The sequence below is a fragment of the Glycine soja genome, chromosome 17 (assembly GCF_004193775.1).
Source record: "Glycine soja cultivar W05 chromosome 17, ASM419377v2, whole genome shotgun sequence".
Lineage (NCBI taxonomy): Eukaryota > Viridiplantae > Streptophyta > Magnoliopsida > Fabales > Fabaceae > Glycine > Glycine soja.
This window is the reverse complement of record NC_041018.1, coordinates 41,663,943-41,685,958: the sequence shown is the minus strand read 5'-3', so window position 1 is coordinate 41,685,958 and position 22,016 is coordinate 41,663,943. Positions and strand designations below refer to the sequence as shown.

Here is a 22,016-nt window from a genome sequence, read left to right as displayed (position 1 = left end):
AATTTTAATGGTCCAAAGATCTTGTAAAATTCAGAAAGAAATTACAAAAGTTGTAACATTTTACAACAAACAAACAATCATAGGCTTTGAATTTTATCATAGGACTCGTGTATATAAACAGAAAACAACTGTCCTATGAAGAAGGAAAAAAAAACATCTTTCAGGCATGTTCTTGAGAATGAACTAGGCCTTGCCTCAATTCAAGTTGCGAATTGCAAGTACACTTCGAATTTCTACAATTACTTGGGAAATTGCGAATGAATAATTCATCAATGATCTTCTTGGTCGCGTGTTTCATGCTGTAGACTAACCAATTGCTTGTAGATGCTTCCGGATTTGGCCATCAGCCTCTCATGGCTCCCCATTTCAGCAACCCTGCCATTTTGAAGCACTGCAATGCTGTTGGCATCGCGAACAGTTGATAACCTGTGAGCTACCAAAATAGTTGTTCTACCTTCCATAAGTTTATCAAGAGCCTCTTGGACTAGCCTCTCTGATACTGTGTCAAGTGCACTTGTTGCTTCGTCCAACAAAAGAATGGATGGATCTTTCAGGATAGCTCTAGCAATTGCCACTCTTTGTTTTTGTCCTCCTGACAACTGCACCCCTCTCTCACCAACCTCGGTTTTGTACCCTTCTGGCATTCTGCTGATGAATTCATGAGCATTTGCTGCTTTGGCTGCCTTCATTACCTCTATTTCTGATGCCTCCTCTTTTCCATACTTGATGTTTTCATAAACTGTGGTAGAGAACAAAGCAGGTTCTTGCTGAACCAATCCTATTCTCAGCCTTAAGGATCTCAGGTTTAGGTTTTTGATATCACATTCATCTACCAGGACTAACCCCGAATCGGGGTCATAAAATCTCATTACCAAAGAAATCACTGTGCTTTTTCCTGAACCACTTTGCCCCACTACTGCCAGACTCTTGCCTGCTGGGACTCTGAGGTTTAAGTTCTGAAATATGGTGATGTCAGGTCTCATAGGGTACTTGAAGCTAACATTTCTAAACTCTATCTCTCCTTTGACATCAGTTACAATCTTTGAGTTGGTGTCATTTGGGGTGATGGCTGTTCTCCTTTGGATAATGCCAAAAACTGATCCTAGTGCTTGTGATCCCTTCACAATGTCTGGGGTAAGAGCTAGTGTTTCTGCTATTGCCAGAGAAGTGATGATTAAGACCATGAAGGACTTCATAATGTCTCCAAAATTTGACTCATTCTTCTTGATTAAAACTGATGCATACCAAAGGCCAAGTGCATAGGAACAGAAGGCCAATAGCTGTGTTATGCCATAGCCAAAACCTGATATGTGGCCACGTAGAAGTGCTTGTTTGTTGGGTTTGTTCAGTTCAGATGCAAACTGGGTTGAGACTCGATCTTCTGCGCCAAAAGCAGCAACGGTACGAATGTTGGCAATAGCTTCACGAGCCAAAGAAGTTGCTCTAGAGTAAGCATGGCCATAGTCTCCTCCAAACCCCTTGAGAAATAGTTGCTGCATAAATAATTTCAACTTAGCTATTCTGTTGGTTAAACGCTAAAGAATGATGCATGAATCATGCACTAAAGCATGCATCATAAAAGAGAAAATGGTATATGAAGTGGTTTTATGAGATTAACCTCAGTGATAGAAGCTCCTATGAGAAGGGGAAGGCAGGCTACGACCACTGCCGTTAGTTTCCAACTCAATGTGAAACCAATAACAAAAGCTGTTACAGTGAGAGCTACATTTTGAACAATGGTTGAGAGTCTGTCAGCTAGAGCACTTCTTACTAATGTTGCATCCGCAGCTAGCATGGCCGTTAGTGAGCCAGTGTTGTTCTCATCCTTATCAAACCATGCAACTTCATTGTTGAGAATAGCTGAAAGTTAAATTAATTACAATACTTTTAGTTACATGAAAAAAAACATAAAAAGAACATGTCCAAAGATGAAGTTAAAATGACTTGAGTTTCTCAGGCCAGAAAAAAATAATGCATGTGATTCTAATAGCAATGCTTTTGCGGCCATTGAGTACCTGAGAACATTAATAAACGCACACGGGCAGTGAGACGCTCTCCCATCAGTGTATAGAAGTAGTGTAGTAATAGATAAATAGGTATAGTAATAACAGCTACTCCAAGAAATATAAAAGCAACCCGATCAACTTCTTGCTTGATTTTAGAACCCTGAGGAGAATAAAATGCAGTCAAAATGTGAGTGATTCCAAGAGCAAAGAGAGGGGCTTCCATGCCAGCCAATATTGCACCTACTGACCCAAGTATTGCATAGGGCCACTCTGGAGCATTCAGTTTCAGTAAATCCAAAATTGATGGAGTGGAAGTAGTCTTTGATGGCAAGTGTTGATCTCTTGATTGCAGTTCTGCTGCTGCATCCAACTTCAACTGCTCCTCTAAGGTCAGGTTGTCTGAAGGTTCTCTAAAACTAGAATTTCTTGAACTTTCGGAGCGAGATATTGATCTAGAGTTTGTGAGGTTTTGTGATGCCTGCAAACTCACCAGATTCACATACTCCCCGTTGTTGGACATCAATTCCAAATGAGTCCCACTTTCAACCACCTGGCCGTTCTTCAACACAACAATTGTATCTACATCGCGTATGGTGGATAATCTATGAGCAACAACTATTGTTGTTCTGTTTGACATTATTTTTTCCAATGCCTGTTGGACAATGAGCTCCGATTCAGCATCTAGAGCACTTGTTGCCTCATCTAAAAGCAATACTTTTGGGTTTCTTAGCACTGCTCTTGCTATGGCAATTCTTTGCTTTTGGCCCCCTGAAAGTTGGGTGCCACCTTCTCCAACCTTAATGAAAAACAAAATGTCATTTTGCCAATATAACTTTTTTATGTTCAATAACCATTCATTTCTAGTAGAAGAAAGATATTATGAAGCTAATGAAGGTAATTTATTTACACGTTTCTACTGGTAAAAAGTTACGACATTGGAAGTAATTTGATTTGTATTTCCCATCTGTGGGTACTGCAAGACTCACCTGAGTTTGATAACCATCAGGTAATCCTTGAATGAAAGAATGAGCATTTGCAGCCATGGCAGCTTGTATGACTTTATCCATGTCTGCATCTTCTTTTCCAAATAAAATATTTCCAGCTATTGTTGTTGCAAATAGTGCTGGTTCTTGACTAACCAAGCCCATCTGTTCTCTCAACCATTTCAATTGAAGATTCTTTAGGTCATATCCATCCAACAGGATCTTACCTAGTGAAAATTAATGCATTAACCTCTCCTCCTAAACATTGAACTGTAAATTGACAAACAAAAATGGTTGTACTAACTAACTAAATCAAAATTGTGGGGTATGTTTGGCATAGGTGATTTTGGTCCCTACATTTGCATCTCTCTCCTATTTGTTCCCACTTCCCAAAAAGGGACATGGAAATTTCAAATGAATAACCTACTCTTAAATGGTAATATTAATTACCTGAAGTGGGGTCATAGAACCGTTGAATTAGCGAAACAATCGTGCTCTTTCCGGAACCACTTGGACCTACAATTGCTATGGTCTTCCCAGCACTCACTGAGAAGCTCAATTTTTCAAAGATCATATTGGATCTTGAGGGGTAAGCAAAGCAGACCTCACAAAATTCAATTTCCCCTGCTACTTGTGGGACAACATTACCATCATCAAACTTTTTAGAATTTCTTGAAGTGGACGCAATCATGTTCATGATATTGCCTGCAGCGGCACGCCCTTTGGCTATGGAACCAAGGTTTGGAGCAGCTTGACCAAGAGCACTTCAAAGGAGCAAAAGTCAAGTTTGTAATCCAGAACAATATTATTTGAGTTATATTATCACATGATCATAATCAGTTTTGATGGACTTACAATCCACTAAAGATGACATTGATAATTGTTGTGAACGCTTTGCCTCCATTTGTCTTATGATTCCTCACTAGTATGCTAGCATACCATAGAAGCAATGCCCAAGCACAAAATAACAACCCATATGTGAAGCCTACTCCAATTCCTTTTGCTAAACCACCCTTCTTGCCCAACTTCAGAGCATTATCAAGTGATTTTGAGTATGAACCAACTGCTTTCTCTTCTCCTACAAATGAGTAAACAGTACGCACTTGAGAAATTACCTGATCCACCCAAAAATTGAAAAAACAAAGAAGAAAAGGTTATGCAAAGTATGGTTAAGATACCAATTTAACATTTGAAAAATGACCTCTCAATAAAATCTTAATTCAAAAATGGATTTACCTCTTGTGCAACCTTTCCAGCTTCAGCATAAGCTGCTTCGCCCTTTTCTGATAAAGTAGACATAATTATTGTATAAGCTCCCCCAGCTACAGCTATTAATGGAACCACAGCCAAGGTGAGTAGTGTGAGCTGCCACACCGAGGTAAATCCAATGGCAAATCCAACAATGAATTGAGAAAGGTAACGAATGGCATGGCCCGTCTGCATTGAGTTCAATAAACAATATCATTTAATCAACTATAGAACCATCCCCCAAGCTTGCCTTAACAATCTTAAACAACACATCTTCTTTGACTATGTTACTACCTTGTCTCCAATTGCATCTTGTACCAATATTGCGTCACTAGAGATGTGGAAAATAATATTAGCATCCCTGGCTTCATTGTCAAAGAAATTAATATCCTTCTTTAGCACTGCCTGCAAATATTTCAAGCGCAAACGTGCCGTTTGCCTCTCCCCTGTTTGCATCCAGAATGCAACACCTGAAAAAATAGTAGTAATTAAATAGTGATCATGTACTGAGTGTGGTTATATTGGTCATAATATCTCTTGTATATCCTTCATTGAGCCCTTTTGTAGTCAATGTGAGACTAGCTAGTAACTACTCACACTTGATTTCCAACAAGAACATTACTTGGAAAGAAAGAAATGAGGTCCAAGTTATAAGATGTACCCATCCAAGCTGATACCAGAACAACTCCTCCAAGATAGACCAAATACAAAGCATGCTGCAATTAAGAAGAAATCAACATTTACTTCATTACATATACACATAAAAAAAACAAGTTTAACACAAACACGTTAGAGTAGAGTCTCATGGTTTATAATCAAGCACTTAACAAAGTACAATAACAAAATAAAATAGTAGTGATACACATAGGTAGAAGATGGTGATAGCACCTCAGAAACTCGTGAGGACAATTTGTGAGGATCATTAGAAAGATGTCCCAAAGAGTCGATCATGCGACCGAACAAAATGAAGAAAACAGGAAGAGCAGCGCCATGGACACACGAACCAAAGCATCCGAGGAACATCAAGACACAGTCAGTTGCATCAGCTGTAGCAAACAAGCCAAAAAACGAAACACTCTCGGTTTTGGTTTGTTGGTCTATTTTAGATGATACATTTTGTTCTAAACGTGAATCTGGGGCTAGTTCCACTTCTGCCATTGAGTTTGAATAATTTCCTTTGCTAGTGCAATTTGTTGGAGATAGATTAAGCTAAAAAAAAAACAAAAAGTGGTAAGTGTTATAGATAGGTAGCTAAGGACTCAAAATAGAGAGCCCGTGAGGTACGGTTGGTGTTACTGTTGTAGTAGTCTATTCCCGCCAATAAATATAAAGTAGTTAAGTTTAACTATGCCAACGAACTCTTCGGTTCCATAACTAAATTGTTGGAAAAATATTCATAGGGTGATAAATGGTTAATGAGTGGCAATTATGTTAGTTATTAAGCCAACAACTCTCTGTGCCGATTTTGTGGTTCTAAGAGCACCATCTTTGATCATGTGACCTGTCACTCCATGAGCCCATGCTTCTACACAAATGAGGTTCATAATTTCAGTTGATTTATTATTGTTTAGGTCATTGATTGATTATGAGATTGAGATTAAGATGTTGAGAAATGTTCCCATTATGCTCTTTTATACAAATTGAGTTTAAAATGGTTTTTTTTATTTTTATATATCAGTGTTCTCAATTGAATCAAGATACAATTATATTTGAGTCTTGTGAGATCATAGTATTTAATACAAATACAAGACTTGAACTCAAGACTTTTAATTACATTAAAACAACTCTAGGCGCTCAGTCAAATGAATTAATAAGTTAAAATTAATGAAACTTATTTTATACTGTAATTAAAATCAGCTTATCAACTTTATTACTTTTCTCTTTAACATGCTTTTCTAGTCCACGCGGGTTAGTTTCTATCGTGGAAAAACTAGCTGAAACTTCGTTGTGGTCATATAGGATTTGACTTCAAGAGCCCGTTTACTGCATTCATATCTAGTTACGAAACAGTAATGATCCATAACTAAGTGTAGCAATATGTTGAGTTTTTTTTTTCTTCTTTTTCGAACAGCTACCTGTTGAGTTAATCACTTAAATTTTGTGAGATTATTTTTTAATTTTCGACTAGAAGATATCTTGCATTTACATAACAAAAAAAATTATACCCTTATTGAAGATACACAAATACATCAAGTTTTATGGTGTGCTCCTTTACTCATTTTCTATTTTGTTGGTGTTGGCTAATTTATAAAAGACCTCAAACTTCAGAAAGAAGTATTGCCAAACTCTAATGTCACAACTCACAAGCTTCATTTACATTGAGCTAACATGTCATTATCTTGTTTTGATCAACCCGCGTTTAGCGGTTGTTTGGCATTAAACATGTTAATTAAATATTCAGGCGATTAACATGATAATAATTGGTATAATATTTTAGTTAAATGTCTACAATATGTGATGCACTTGTTTATAATAGTCTTGGACAGTTACTTTAAAGCTTTTAATAGTTATATAAAAATTAAGTTGTACTTTTTGTTTTTTTATGTACCTTTCTTTTGTGAGCGTTTTTTTATGTACCTAAAGAGTACAACTTCTTGATTTAATTTATATAACTTAAATAAAAATTATATTCGTTTCGCGTAATATAATTATTATGAATTTTAATAATTTAATGAAATAAACAGAGTACAGTAATTAATTTATAAACAATAATAAAAAATCATTTTATTAATCAAAATTTATTAGGCAGATTTATTTTGATTATATATTTTTTTTGTGAATTAATAAATTAATGGGACAAGAACTTGAATTTTTTTTAAAAAAAATTATTTAATCTTGATTTTCTAATTATCTAATATTTTGATGGATTCTAAAGGATATCACATCACATACATAACACTTCTGAGATTAAAGTCGTTTAAGAAAGTCGTTTAAGATGTGTCCGTAGTCATCTTAACTATACCCGTATTGTAGTTAATATGTACATTTTGCTTATAAATGTATATAAGAGTACTTATGGACACCAAACACATTCATAAAGGTGTGATTAGTAGTTCAATTTGTAAAACTATTTATAATGATGTGCCAGCATAGTTTTCTATCTAAAACAAACATTTTTCTTAAGCAATGTTTAGTAAATTAATGAAATATTTTATTTATTTAAACAAATGAAATATTATTATTTGGCCTTTAAAAAAATGTTTAGTAAATGAAATATTTAATTTATCTAAAAAATGAAAAATTATATTTTCAATTAAATCCCTTGTTGACTTTTTAGGAATAAGATTCGTGGTTGTTTTATAAAACAGACTTGATTATTATTTAACTTTCATACAAATGATATGTTTACAATTAAAAATTATGAAAAAGTATGATAACTGTCAATGTTAGAGGAAAGTTTTGTTCCCACTTGTAAAGATGATGAAAAAATTTATTCCCACTTATAAGGAGACATGTTTGTTTTACATGTAACTTTTTATTTTATTTCCGGTCGTGAGATTGGGAAAATTTATTCCCACTTATCAGGAGACATGTTTGTTTTACAGGTATTTTTTATATTTTATTTCCGGTAATATGAGATTGGGAAAATTTATTCCTCTGTTTGTTATTATGCAATAAAATAATTAGTGTCGAATATATAACATATTTATTTAAATATTTGAAAATAACATTTTCATGTTATATTTGAAAGAAAACTTATTCTTAGGATTACAGAAATAATCTATGAAATAAACGGCCCTAAGTTTATTTATTTTTTTCTAAGAAATTTTAAAAATCTCTAATATATTTTTAATTTTCTGTTATCTTTTGGGTCTGACCCTCTTTTCTTTATTTGGGCCTTCGTCATTTTTTAATCTTCAAATTCTTTTTTAAAGAATTTTAATATCATCTTAAAATTTATTAGGGCCCTTTAACTAAAAATGAAATATTTTTTATGCTTAAAATAATACCTAAAAATGAAATATTAAATTAGTAAATTTCCAGTTAAAGTGACTTTTATATCTAAATTCTAAAAGTGTACTATATGGACGGATAACTCCGGGACAAATAATATTTTGTCGGCGCACTTGAAATGTCCTAACAGCATGGATTAAGAAGAAGAGTTCACTTAGGTGTACTTTAAACATTATCAAAGTAGGATTTTGCTATATCCAATCCCCCCCCCCCCCCCCCCCCCTTTTTTTTACTAACTACGTTTTCATTTGTTTTTATTTTTATTTTTATCATCTTTATAGTTTATACCCATAACTTTCATACATAATCATTCTTCTGATATGGACTTTATGGAACAATGTATTCTATAAATGACTTTTTGGAACATAATTGTTTTTAAGAAATATTATTTTTGCATTTTAGGCAGAACATCAAGACTATTTAAATCCTATATAAAGAAAAAGAATTGTATAATAATGAAATAATTGAAGTGACGAAAATATAGTTAATATCGGTCTTTCAATTTGGATGATTTTAAGAGATACTCCACTACATAAACTTGAATAAATTTAAGATTTAGTCATATGTTATTACATATATAAAACGAGACATTAATGGTGTTATGTGAATGAACAAAAATAAGACAAGAAAAAAAGTAGTTTGGAGTCTAAACATACTAAATTGGAGACTGAAGGATGAAAAAATTTAATATTCAGTAAGAGATCGGGTAAGAGAGAAATAAAAGAAGACCACACCATGAGATTGAAAAGGGTTGAAAAAAGTGAAACAAATGAAAGACTTTGATGAAAGAAAAGATAGTGTACCAAAGAGAGAGAATAAAATTTGTAAGAAATTATTTCTTATTATTTTTTTTATTGGAATAAATTTATGTAGCTAAGAGAATTTCATAAAAATAAAATTTGTATCTTTAAAAAAAATATTTCTTAAAAATAAAAAAATAATATTTATCTAATGCATAACACAACATAATTAAATGATAATTAAGTAAAAATAAAAAATATAAAAATACGAGTTTTTTTAAATTTGTTTATCATTAAAATAAAATTATATATGAGTTTCTTAAAATTAAAAAAATACCGTAAAAATCATAAAAAATAATTTAAAAAAATCAATTAAGAAATTATCATCTCTCATATCGTAAACCTATTTTCCTGTGTTCTCTGGTTACGCCGTTTTGCAAATTCACAGGTCCTGATGACTTGATTCCAAACCTGCATATCATGTTAGCATATGCGCTCCATCTTAAATGGTACAATATTATCCCTTAAGACGATCGATCAATTTATTTTAGCATTGATGGAATATTTTTCTTTGCTTATTGGGACAATTTTTATTCCATCCATACCACTTTTTATTTGCAGACCCAAAAGTTATATATGATATCAAAGGAGCACAAAATTGTACCATCAAAACAGTAACGGATGCTTGTGATAGATATCATAAAGGAGATAGAGAGATTAGGGGTAAATTAGGTAAGCATGTTAAAATGTTTGAAAGGATCATAAGATGACGTGGTTTTTTTAATTGATGTGACTTAATATAAGTGGCTTTATTGGAGAGAGACGACAAGTTTCCAGTCCATACAAAGAGGAAATTACTTGAGTACCTCGTGCTGGTAAAAAAAGATTTTTTTTTTTTTTAATTCATAATCTTCTCATTTTTATATTGTTAAACCTTTTTTTTTACCACCAACACAGGAACTTGTGGAGAAGAAAAAGTGAGAACGATCAAAATGCGTGCACTCAGAGAGAACTGATCCTTTTAGACTAACAAAAATGAAATATTTCTTTTGTTCTTGTAATTGGATTTCACCATTGGAACATAATGAGTTGTCTTTCATGTGAAAGAACGGTTCTTGTATAAGAATTGGTTTTTAACATTTACTAGCATGTAACAATTTTTCTCCTCAACCAAAAAATACAGGTGCTGACATAATGTAATAGACACCTACATTTCCCCTGCCAAACTAACCAAAATACAACTTGTTTGTGGGTAGATTTTTATCAATGGATCTCAAACATATCATAATTTAACATAAAATCATAAAATTTAAGTTTATGATCCTTTCATTAATATTATATATGTCATTATTATTTAATGTGTGAGAATTTATCTCATATTTATATCCCAACACAATTGAATCTAACTTCAATTTATTGTATTATTTGTAGCATGTGTCAAGACCAGCATTGATTATTTTTCTCAATAAAATAGTTATACTGTTAAAAAATGAATTGATCAACATTTATCATATTTTATATATTTAGGGATTTAAATCATCAGTTTTATAAGCGTGTTTCAATTCATATCTCCAATAAAAACATGTCATGCTATTTAAAAGTTTTATAAGTGTGTTTCTCTGTTTTTTTTTTCGCATATTATCCCTTTTCTTCCATCCATCCTTATCTTCCATTACCAATTATTAAATTACATGTCATATTTTTATTGGTAGGATATTAATTGAGACACGTGATTTAAATCCTATATTTAGCAGCCGTCAATTAAAGCCATAGCTAGCCAAAATGGTCATGGACTACAATACATGCAAGACCAAATGCATCACAAGTTGAGATTTATTTTTATCATGTGAGTAGGACAATGATATCTCATGAGGAGAAAATTCACAGAAGGGTCATGGAACTTATCATAATGAATATAACATTACATAAAAGAAATTAATTAACTTCATTTTTGTGCACCCCAAATTCAAAAACATTGGCGGTAAACAAGTCATTGGCATTGGCCTTTCCTCTTGTAAAAAGAGAAGAAGATCGAAGAAAAAAAACAAGAGATGCGTAGATTGGTAGATAGATACTAATAAAGTGTTAATTAATAAAGTGTTAATTAGCTTCTGCATTTGCAACTGAGCTTTGATCTTCTCATACAAAACTTTGGCACCGGCAAACTGCTTGGTGGCGGTGACAGATTGAACACCCAACTTGCAAAATCTACCTTTTCATTACCTGCTATTGCCGTTGACGTGCAAACCACAGGAGTAGTAAGAAACTTCTTCGCTGTTTGTTGGTTGTGTGGGTTTCTTCTTTCCTTCCACCTCTTGCATTTGTTTTGATTTTTTGGTTCTATTTTTTCAATTTCAACCACTGGACCAAGTACCAGTATCTCATGAATCTCAATATTATCCTTATTCCCATTATTTATATACATCAAATGCAACTTATGACATTTTTGTTTTAACCCAACCATAACAAAATTTATTTGAATCCAACGCATATTCTTTTACTCAACTTATTTTCACATCATTTTCCACCAATTTGTTAGACTCACAAACTTTGGTGCTAGTGAAGATCAACCTCACCCATACTAGAGTACGCTTATAGTAGAACCTACCTCATCAATCCAACCAAATGAGCCTAAGTTTACAACAAAGTCTGACTTACCTAACAAAGAACTTAGTTCCTTTGGTGAGGTCAAAGATGAAGTTCTACGCAATTAACCCAAGAAGATCACGAGGAAGAAGCTGACCATGTTTCTCCAATAACAATCGTACCACCATACTACATACCACCACAGTTGTATAATTGTGAAGATTTTGAATACGGTTATACATTGGATCGCATAGAAGTCCAACAACTGGTGAGGACTCTCTTTGAAGGGATGCATCTTCTAACAAAACAAGAAGTATGATATGTTTCCCAATAGTATCATGTGAGCAAAGGAGCTAACTACAAGACACAACTACCAACTCAACAAAGCTAATTGTCATTTGTGATGACGATAGTTGTACTTGGAGGTGCAAGACAACATACATCCCTGCAAATAAGCATTGGGAAATAAGAAAGCTCTGTGAAACCTATACATGTTTAAATCTATCAATCTCACAAAATCATGTAAAGTTATCGTATCTGCTCATAAGTAAAAGCATCTATACGTTGATTGAAAATGATTCATCCACTTCAGTGCTAGCCTTGATAGCACTCGTCAAAGGCATTGAAGGATGCACTACCACGTACCAAAAAACATGGTTGACAAAGCAAAAGGTCATTGAAAACATTTACGACAATTGGGAAAGATCGTTCCACGGTTTACCGAGATTGTTGCAAGCTATGCAACAATTTCTTCTTGGTATGGTCATGGAGAAGGAAACATTGTTAATGTCACCACAAGGAGGTCAAACAGTAGAGGGTTTCGTGAAATTCCATTGTCTTTTTTGGAGTTTCAGACCATGTATCGATGAGTTTCAATATTGAAAGCCTGTGGTTCAGGTCAATGGAACATGGTTGTACGGTAAGTACAAAAGGATATTCCCTGTGGCAATTGCACAAGATGATAACAATTAAATCCTTCCAATAGTCTTTGCTGTTGTCGAGGATAAAGCAATGGAAACATGACTCTTCTTCTTCAAAAAATTAAAAAGACACGTCACCCCATAACATGGTCTATGTTTGATTTCAAACATGTATGAGTCAATAAAAAGTGTTTATTCAAGACGTGATAGTGGGTGGATGACACATAATTTTGTGCATGTATTTTGCGTTTGACACATTGCACAAAATTAAATGAGGAAGTTCAAGAGCAATGACACATTGCCAAACTTCTTTCTCCTCACATTAAATATTATTTAATTTTGCATTATTCACAACATTGTAATTATATGTTTATAACTACTTAGCATATGCAAGGACGGAGCCTACATTCAATCACTACTATAACAATCTAAGGGAGGAAGCAAATGATAAAATAAGTACGCTAGTAAAATCAACATATATAAGGTGTAATGCATTGTTCAACCAAAAAGGGAGAGACGTTGCAACAATGCTTATATTTGACTAAGTTTATTTGCAAGTACTAAACAAGGTCATGGAAGACGCACAGAGAAAGACAAACACTCACATTGTTCTTGAGTTCGATCGATGTGACACACAGTTCTTGGTCTAAGAGACAATTAACCTGAGAAAGGTTTGACCCACTGAAAATTTCACAATTAGGCTGGATGAAAGGTGGTGTGACTGTGACAAATTCCAAAAAAGTGAAAATTTCTTGTTCTCATGTTATTGTTGCTTGTAAGCATGCTCACCATGAGTACAAAAATTACATACATCTTATGTATACGTTGAAAAATGTCTCCAACGTATACAAATGATTTTGTTTGGGGAATTGCACAATGAAGTGTATTGACCACCGTATCATGAGCCAAGAATTTGCTCCGATCCAAAGAAGAAAAGAAATTCTAAGGGCCATCTTATCTTTTCTCACATACACACCAGAATGGATATCCGGGAACCGGATCAACTAAAATGATATTCCATGTGTTGCACCCTATACCATTTAAAGAAAAATTGCTCCGCATTGTATAGGCTCAAGCCAATAACATTAAATTTATGCCATGTTCTTTGCATTTTAAAATTTTTGTTGTATTGTTTCAAATTTATATATATATATATATATATATATATATATATATATATATTATATTGTAATTTAAATATTTTAGTTCAATTCTACTTCTTGGTTAAATATGTTTTTTAATATAAATTATGTATTTTAATAATCAAATAAAATAAAAATATAAAGGATTTCAACTCTATATGATTCCTTATTTATTGATTATGAATTATTTTTGGTTTATTTAGTCTTTTGACTCTACATTTCCTTTTTTTTAGTTTTGGCATCAAAATATTCTATAGTTTTTATATAAGTAATTTTTATGGGTTTTTAGTCATTATTGTTAATTACTTTTATGATTTTGATAAAACTACTACAAAATGAAGATATAAGGAATAAAAACATGTTTATTTTCGTATTCATATTTTTTTAAATCAATGATTTTTGTTTTTTTATTTTTTAATTAAGATATTTCATCAGTCATTATTAAAAATGATTTCAATAATGCAAAGGATTTCAACTCTTTAAAAAAATGATAAAACAAAAATTATGCAAAAAAATGAACAACATATAAAAAATAAAATTATTTTCAGTTTAAACAAAACATAAATATAGATAATTAAAAAATAAAAAAATAAATAAAAGGCATTAAAAATCCAATTTTTTTTTAAACAAATAACAAAATAAAATTAAAAAAATCTCAATTAAGAAAAAAATAATTTCTTAACTGAGTTTTTTTTTAAAACAAATAAACATGTTTAGAAATAGGTTTCCCCAAATAAAAATAAAAACATTAGGAAACCAATTTTTTAACTAACGCCAAAACAATAAAAAAAAAATACTGCAAGGTTGAAAAATTAGTTTACGAAGAATCAATTTCTCAATGTGCACAATATTTTGTATTATTTGTGTAAATAATTTTATATTATTTAGATAAATTTTTATTTCTTTTATATTTGATAGATAAAAGACTCTAATCTCAATCTATATTTAGAATTTCATATTTTTTTCAATGTGAAATTCTAAAATATAGGTTAAGATTATTATGATTAATATAATGTTAGTCTCATCTTTTATAAGCGACATTCTTATTTCTTATTTCTTTTTTTTTTTAGTTTTAGCTATGGATTATCATCTTTTTATTTAATCTTTATAATTATATTTGTTTTTAATTTGCATTTATTTTATTTTTTAAAATTCAGAATATGATAATATTTTAATTAACATAATTAAGATTGGACTAGTTGTATTTGAGTTTCTTAAAAAAAAAAACGTTCACCTAACTCAATCCAATTATATTTTATGAATTGTATCTTATAATAAACCAAACTTAATTCAATCTAATTATCCTCCTTTTTTTATCAAAATCTAATTACCCTCCTAATTCTTTTGTAGAATATTTTAGAAATTAGGCATGGATTTAGATTAGTCCATTTTTTATTATATCAAACAAACCGATCCTAAATAATGAATTAATGATAAAATATTAACATAAATATATATGTACAATATCAATATCAAAACATTGAAAACACCCGTGGACTTATTTTATTTTAAATTTTTTGGAAGAAATCAATGGTTATTTTTCTTATTTTTATAGATTTGTGAGGAAGACCCATTACTGATAAGTTTTGGGTGTACCATAAAATAATAATAATAAAAAGATAAGTTTTGGGTGGGAAAAATATCACGAGACGTTGAGACCCCACTCTTCTTAACATATTCCTCAATTCCAGGGACATAACTTTCAACTGGTACAAAGTTTCGCTATTTTTTTATCCGAATAATTTTTTTATTTGTTTCCTCAAATAGAGTTCTGTTGTTTTTTGTTACGTAAAGAAAAATAAAATAGAAATAATTTATTTGACTTATTTCTAGTAACTGTGCATGCAATACAGTAACGAAAATAAGAATGGTTAAGGTTAATGACGAAACAGAAGCACCAACAGAATCTGTAAATTAATCTATCAGTTTCCTCGAGAATGATTTATATCTTTTTACGACATTTTCTTATAATTTTTCATTATGCGAGGAAAGTAAAAAAAAAAAAAAACTTTTTATGTTTCTAAAATGTTAAATATATCTATTTTTTTTATTGAATAGTTACATTATGAAATATTTAGTGATCAGTAAGAAGATAACGTAAAAGCAGTACTCCTTTCTCCGTTTGTAAAAGCCAAAATAGAAAGCATAGTGGGACCTGACTTTTATTGCGCGACTTTAAGACACACTTTTCTGATGAACATGTTTCACTGTTGGATCATTATCCTCCAAGTTAACATCTAGGATGTTGAAAACTTTGATATTTGCAAAAAAAAATCTGAAAGAATAGACCTTACCGACACTCTCACGCGGTTACAAGTTTCCTTGTCAAGTGTTGTGTGGTTCAAGTGGGAGTTGAACAAGGTCTTTTTATTGGCAACTTGTTTTATTGCCCTCTTTATTGAACTTTTATCATAACATTAAGATATCCCCAGCTTCTTGTCTTTTCCCTGGCACTCAAACTCAATTCACTGATCCACCACATGAGGCACTCAGAGAGCATTTGTTGATTTGGATTTGGAAGGTTTTTCCACTTTGGTTACGGGAGCAACTTAACTTCCTTCCTTCTCTCCTTATTTTCCACATTGTACAAATGAATTTTCAGGGTACTTGGTAGTAGTGGTGCTTGACAAAGATATTGAAGATGGGAATTTTGAGTACTATTGCAAGCTTTTTTGGATTTGGAGTGGGAACTTCAATTGGGCTAGTCATTGGCTACTATTTGTTCATATACTTCCAGCCAACAGATGTTAAGGTTTAGTTTTTCTCTGTCTCTTATTTATTGTTTCTTTTAATTTTTGTATTGCGTATGGGAACAATGAATTATATCGTTTTCACACCCTTCTTTGTTTGTTGAATCATTATTTATGATATAACTTGATATCATTATCATGTTCTTACTTTTTGTGCTAGAGGTTGAATAAGCTAACTTCTAGTATTTAAATTTATTTATAAAGTCTTGTGCAATCACTTTTTCTTCATGCATAAACGGTAGGAGCATAATTTTGGATAAAAACAGATTGTTTTACTTCTTCATGGAATAGGAAATGTGTTTTGATGTTTGTCATAAGATTCACTTCACTCCTTGGTCTTGATTTTTTACTGAGGATGGTTTTAGCCTGCACTGAGATGTTGTGACATTAATTGTAGATAAAATCTGTTGTACCGAAGGCTCTATCCGGGGAAAATGCAATAGTTGTTTTCAATTCAGCTAAATTTGCTTTTTTCCCGGAGAAATTTTGGAAACCTATGTTCTGAACTTCCTGATCTATAGGGAACTTTTAAAATATTGGCAGGAATATCAGGGAATGCTGAAATTCATAGTGGGGAAAGAGTGGCATCTTAGGGTGGACAAAATTGAGATTAGATAAACATAAAGGACCGGATTGTTTTATTTTTCAGGGTAATAAGTAACATTGCCTTGAAATAGGACCTGCAGGGCATTTTCTTCTCATAATTTTACTACAGACTTCTAAATAGATTATACAGGATTAGTTTAGTCAACTCCGGGAAAAATACATAAAATACTTTATATAGGACTCAAATATTATTAACGAACAGAAATATGCAATTTATGTTCTTATACACCCATGAATGTACTTAAGAATACATAAGCAACACATTCAAAGATATGCTTTTGATAGATATTCCGTTTTCTCTTTTCCTTGTATTGAAAGGTAATTTCTCTATTTCTTTCTTTTAGCATTTTGGAACAAGAAAAAGATCGTGTTCTTCTTTCTGGTTTATCATTTTTTGAAGAGCCAAGAGTATTTCAATTGAGTTATATGGTATTTCAACATTGTGAGTGGAAGTTAATTAGCACATTCTGTTATTCTGCAACATTTTATTTTAGTTATTGTCTTACAATTCAAATTATGACATGCATGATTTCAGGATCCAGTAATTCAACCTTTGGTTGAGCAAGATGCTAAAACATTACAACTGTTGCTTCCAGAGATACCCACTTGGATTAAAAACCCAGACTATGACCGTGTATGTTATTCTTTACAATTATAGGACCTTTGTGAAAGTGTTTATCTTGGGAACCAGAAAGGCATTGTAGGTTCAACAGAAAATTACTAATATTTTCTTGTTTGCAGCTCGACTGGCTTAATAAATTTATATTGTATATGTGGCCTTATCTGGACAAGGTATGCACACTTGTTTTTATTGATGTTTGAAATTGCTCCTTTGGCATCTATGAGAACTGTTACGTTGTTTATCAATTTTCAATGAGTACCTACAATTCAATCTTCATAGGCAATTTGCAAGACTGCAAGGAGTATAGCAAAGCCCATTATTGCTGAGCAAATTCCGAAGTACAAAATTGATTCAGTTGAATTTGAAGAACTTAGCTTGGGTTCTCTGCCACCAACTTTTCAAGGTTGATCTCTCTCTCTCTCTCTCTCTCTCTATCTATCTTCCACTTCCACTTCCACACAGACACACACATCACATGAGTATTATGTATGTGAAGCTGCTATTGTGTAAGCACTCATTTTTGTTAATATGACCTCATTGCTTAAACAAGTATATGTTTAGTAGTTGTCTAAGCAATGTTGTTTATATGTTTTTCATTCCCAAATTAATCGTAAAAGAGGAATCACAGAAATAACAATTTGTATTTTTTTCATATTCAATTTTTGAGGCAGGCTTTAATATTGTAATTCTGACTTGATTCACGTGTCTTGTCTTGCTACTTGTGACATGCCATATCAAGCTGACCTTCCAATACATGACATGATTACAGAATTATTTGAGTTATAATCTCCACAAAATTTTATTGTGGGATGGTTTGCTGAATTTGCTCAGATGCAACCAAGGATAAGAATTGTGTCAATGATAAACAATAGTTTTGTTTGCATTTGAGATTATTAAAAGGGAAGGAAAAAGATTATAGTCAATATTTGAGAAATATGTTCTGATAATAGCAGTGTGTCCCTGGAATTAAGTTGATTTGACCATGAATCTGGTTTCTACAGTGTGACAGGTATTTTTTGAACTGAAAAATGAAATCATTGTCACGTCATATTTTTTTACACCTGATCCTTGATGACTCTTCCAGCAAGAAGTTTAGACTGATTAATGTTTATTTTCATCAATATATGGCAGGAATGAAAGTCTATGTGACTGACGAAAAGGAGTTGATTATGGAACCATCAGTGAAGTGGGCTGGGAATCCTAACATTATAGTTGCAATTAAAGCATTTGGGCTTCGAGCCACAGTCCAGGTATATTAGTACCTTCATGACCTTTTGAAGAACAGAAAAAATAGTGTTTGGTTTAATTTATGTTTGCAGCTGTAAAAGGTTGTAAGTAACATGCATACACTTTGTTTTCATCCCATAAAGGGTATTTATTTATTTTTGAACCAACCATAACAGGTTGTTGATCTGCAAGTATTTGCTGCTCCGCGTATAACTCTGAAGCCTTTGGTTCCAAGTTTTCCATGTTTTGCCAATATTTACATGTCTCTCATGGAGAAGGTGTTGATAATGTCAAACTCCTTAATGACTAAATTTCATTGTAGTTCTGAATGAGGACTGAGGACATAGATATCTGACACATTGGTGATTCTATATAACTGACATCTTTCTCCTCTTTTTCTTCGCTTTTGTTGTCTTGAATCTCTTGAATGAAGCCGCATGTTGATTTTGGACTAAAACTGCTTGGAGCTGATGCAATGTCTATTCCTGGCCTTTATAGGATTGTCCAGGTAAGCATATAGCACTTTCATGTCCTCTAAATTTTTCAATAACTGTATATGGCTAGTCATTATAATGCTTGTCAAGTTTTATCATTGATTTCTCTTCCTCATTTTTTTTCCTTTCAGGAAATCATTAAAGACCAAGTCGCAAACATGTATCTGTGGCCAAAGGCCTTAGAGGTGCAAATAATGGATCCAACAAAGTATGTATGAATTATGATTTCTTCCTTTCATCAAGCTTATAACATTAGGTGTTGGACTAGCTAATTTTGCTTGGTTTGTGAAACAGGGCCATGAAAGTTCCAGTTGGAATCCTTCATGTGAAAGTTGTGAGGGCAGAGAAGCTTAAAAAGAAAGATCTACTGGGGGCGTCAGACCCTTATGTGAAACTCAAACTCACAGAAGAGAAACTTCCTTCAAAGAAAACAACTGTGAAATACAAGAATTTGAATCCGGAATGGAATGAGGAATTTAATGTAGTCGTCAAAGATCCAGAATCTCAAGTCTTGGAGCTTACAGTTTATGACTGGGAGCAGGTAAGTATCATCTTCAGATGCAATTCTAGATTAACAAAATTGGATGTGAGATTTCCTTTAGGACACTTTTAGAAAACTGTCAGGACTCTAGAATATTTTCATTGCATAAAAGATTCCTCTTAGATATTTTCAAGCATGATTTTTCTTTCTTTTGACTAGATTGGCAAGCATGACAAGATGGGTATGAATGTCATTCCACTGAAAGAGATTACACCTGATGAACCTAAAGTGGTGACTCTTAATTTACTCAAGACCATGGACCCTAATGATCCTGAGAATGAGAAGTTGCGCGGGCAGCTAACTGTTGAAGTTCTGTACAAACCTTTTAAGGAGGATGAGTTACCTCAGAGTACAGAAGATTCCAATGCAATAGAAAAGGCTCCTGAAGGAACACCTGCTAGTGGTGGTTTACTTGTAATTATCGTCCATGAAGCTGAAGATGTGGAAGGAAAACACCACACAAATCCATATGTGCGACTGCTATTTAAGGGAGAAGAGAGAAAAACCAAGGTATTATACACTGATTATGATATAGTCAACTTTGATTTTTTGCTATCAGGCTTGTCATCATTTTCTTCTTTTTGATCAATAAGGTGTGTTACGCTTCTTCATCCGGAAGAGGATAAATTTGACATTAGACAGTGAAGTGCTAGCAAGAGCAAAGAATAAGGGTAGCAGAAACGAAAATGTTGAGGTAGATGAGTGGATATTAAAGAAAAGATAAGATTAGGAACATACATAAACGAAAGAAAATTGTAGTAGTGTCTATCAGGAGAAGTGATAGAAGAAGACTAATAGAGGCTCTAGTTAGATTAGTGGATCAAATGATATATAGTTCCATTAAGTAAGGTAGTGTAAAATCTAAAAAAATTTTAGGAGTAACCATAAAGGGATCTTTCTCAAGAGGTGTCACATTTAGTCTCCAACAGCGTTTCAGACAGAATTGTCTCGGAAAAAAAATATTTGTAGGGAACGAAAAAAAAGAAGGGATTTTTCTCTAAATAATTTTGATCCAATGAGATAAGACTTTGTTAATGTTGTTATTGAAGTCATAAACCTTCAAGTAATGGTTGAGTCCAAATCCCCACCAGTTCAATCATTTACTAATATTTATGATGTGTCTTTGCCTTGTATATAACGAGCACCATGTGTATTTTCTTACTAAAGAATTCTACTATAAACAAACCTGTCCAAGGACAGCAGCTATGCATCTGTTGTTTTTAGAATTTGAAAATAGCTTATATTTCTGTGAAATTTGACTATTGCTCACGGCAACTATACAGCATGTCAAGAAAAATAGAGATCCAAGATGGGGTGAGTCGTTTCAATTTATGCTTGAGGAACCGCCAACCAATGAGAGACTATATGTTGAAGTGCAAAGTGCCTCCTCAAAGCTAGGCCTGCTGCATCCTAAGGTAAATTTACTATCGTCTCAAAGTGATGCATCTCTCACTCAACTCATGACATTAGGTTGACTTTCTACAATATGAAACTAGATTAACGGTTTTAGCTATATCATATCATCCTGATGAATCAAATTGTTCCACTTTTCATATATATATATATATATTTGTCTTCACATAATTTAAGATGATAATACTAATACTTGGTTGTCTTTCAACCTTATTTATCAGGAAAGTCTGGGTTACGTGGATATAAAATTGTCTGACGTTGTTACCAACAAAAGAATCAACGAGAAATATCATCTCATTGACTCAAGAAATGGACGAATTCAAATTGAGCTTCAGTGGAGAACTCCTTGATGATGGCTGGTATCAGTTGCATTGCACACACAAATTCCCAGCGTACATAATTCTTTAAAGCACTTTTTCTTCTGATAAGGTTTGGATGAAAGCCTTGAAACTTGATTCTCTATGAGACAGAGAAAATTAGGAGTATTGTTATTCTATTGTTAATAAACAGAATAACACGTCAGTGACTCAATACTGTCCTACGAGTTACGCTCACATAGAATGTTGTCCATAACTCCATTGATAATTTGATCGATATTCAAGTTTCTGTTTGTCTGTTTATGTTTTCCATAAGATAAGAGATTGGAAGTAAATATTATTTTCACCAAAAAAATAATAATTAATATTATTATTATTGTTAGGAACTTAGGTTGCGAACTACTCATGAAAAGAAGGGAAACTTAAAAAAAAAAAAATATCAGTAGGGAAACTATCAAATTAAATAC

At 32.6% G+C, this 22,016-nt stretch overlaps 2 protein-coding genes across 3 annotated transcripts; one reads left to right on the top strand and one right to left on the bottom strand.

Moving 5' to 3' along the window:
• Positions 1-5,530, bottom strand: LOC114392225 (ABC transporter B family member 13-like). Its single transcript, XM_028353277.1, has 10 exons — positions 5,126-5,530; positions 4,899-4,953; positions 4,532-4,707; positions 4,226-4,426; positions 3,845-4,104; positions 3,440-3,753; positions 2,993-3,216; positions 2,016-2,802; positions 1,619-1,860; positions 1-1,493 (listed from the first exon to the last, which is right to left on the bottom strand). Exons 1-10 carry the CDS (start codon positions 5,393-5,395, stop codon positions 270-272), a joined length of 3,753 nt encoding a protein of 1,250 aa, XP_028209078.1. The 5' UTR covers positions 5,396-5,530; the 3' UTR covers positions 1-269.
• A 10,297-nt stretch (positions 5,531-15,827) lies between these two features.
• Positions 15,828-21,850, top strand: LOC114393411 (synaptotagmin-2-like). 2 transcript variants are annotated; one of them, XM_028354754.1, is made up of 13 exons: positions 15,830-16,331; positions 17,280-17,377; positions 17,471-17,569; positions 17,677-17,727; positions 17,837-17,960; positions 18,689-18,807; positions 18,961-19,062; positions 19,218-19,292; positions 19,410-19,486; positions 19,573-19,819; positions 19,979-20,329; positions 21,103-21,234; positions 21,454-21,850. In XM_028354754.1, exons 4-13 carry the CDS (start codon positions 17,707-17,709, stop codon positions 21,580-21,582), a joined length of 1,377 nt encoding a protein of 458 aa, XP_028210555.1. In that variant the 5' UTR covers positions 15,830-16,331; positions 17,280-17,377; positions 17,471-17,569; positions 17,677-17,706; the 3' UTR covers positions 21,583-21,850. The 2 variants fall into 2 exon arrangements, with proteins under 2 accessions (XP_028210554.1, XP_028210555.1); XM_028354753.1 differs by lacking the exon at positions 17,280-17,377 and having other exon boundaries at positions 15,828-16,331.
• The last annotated feature ends 166 nt before the right edge of the window (positions 21,851-22,016 follow it).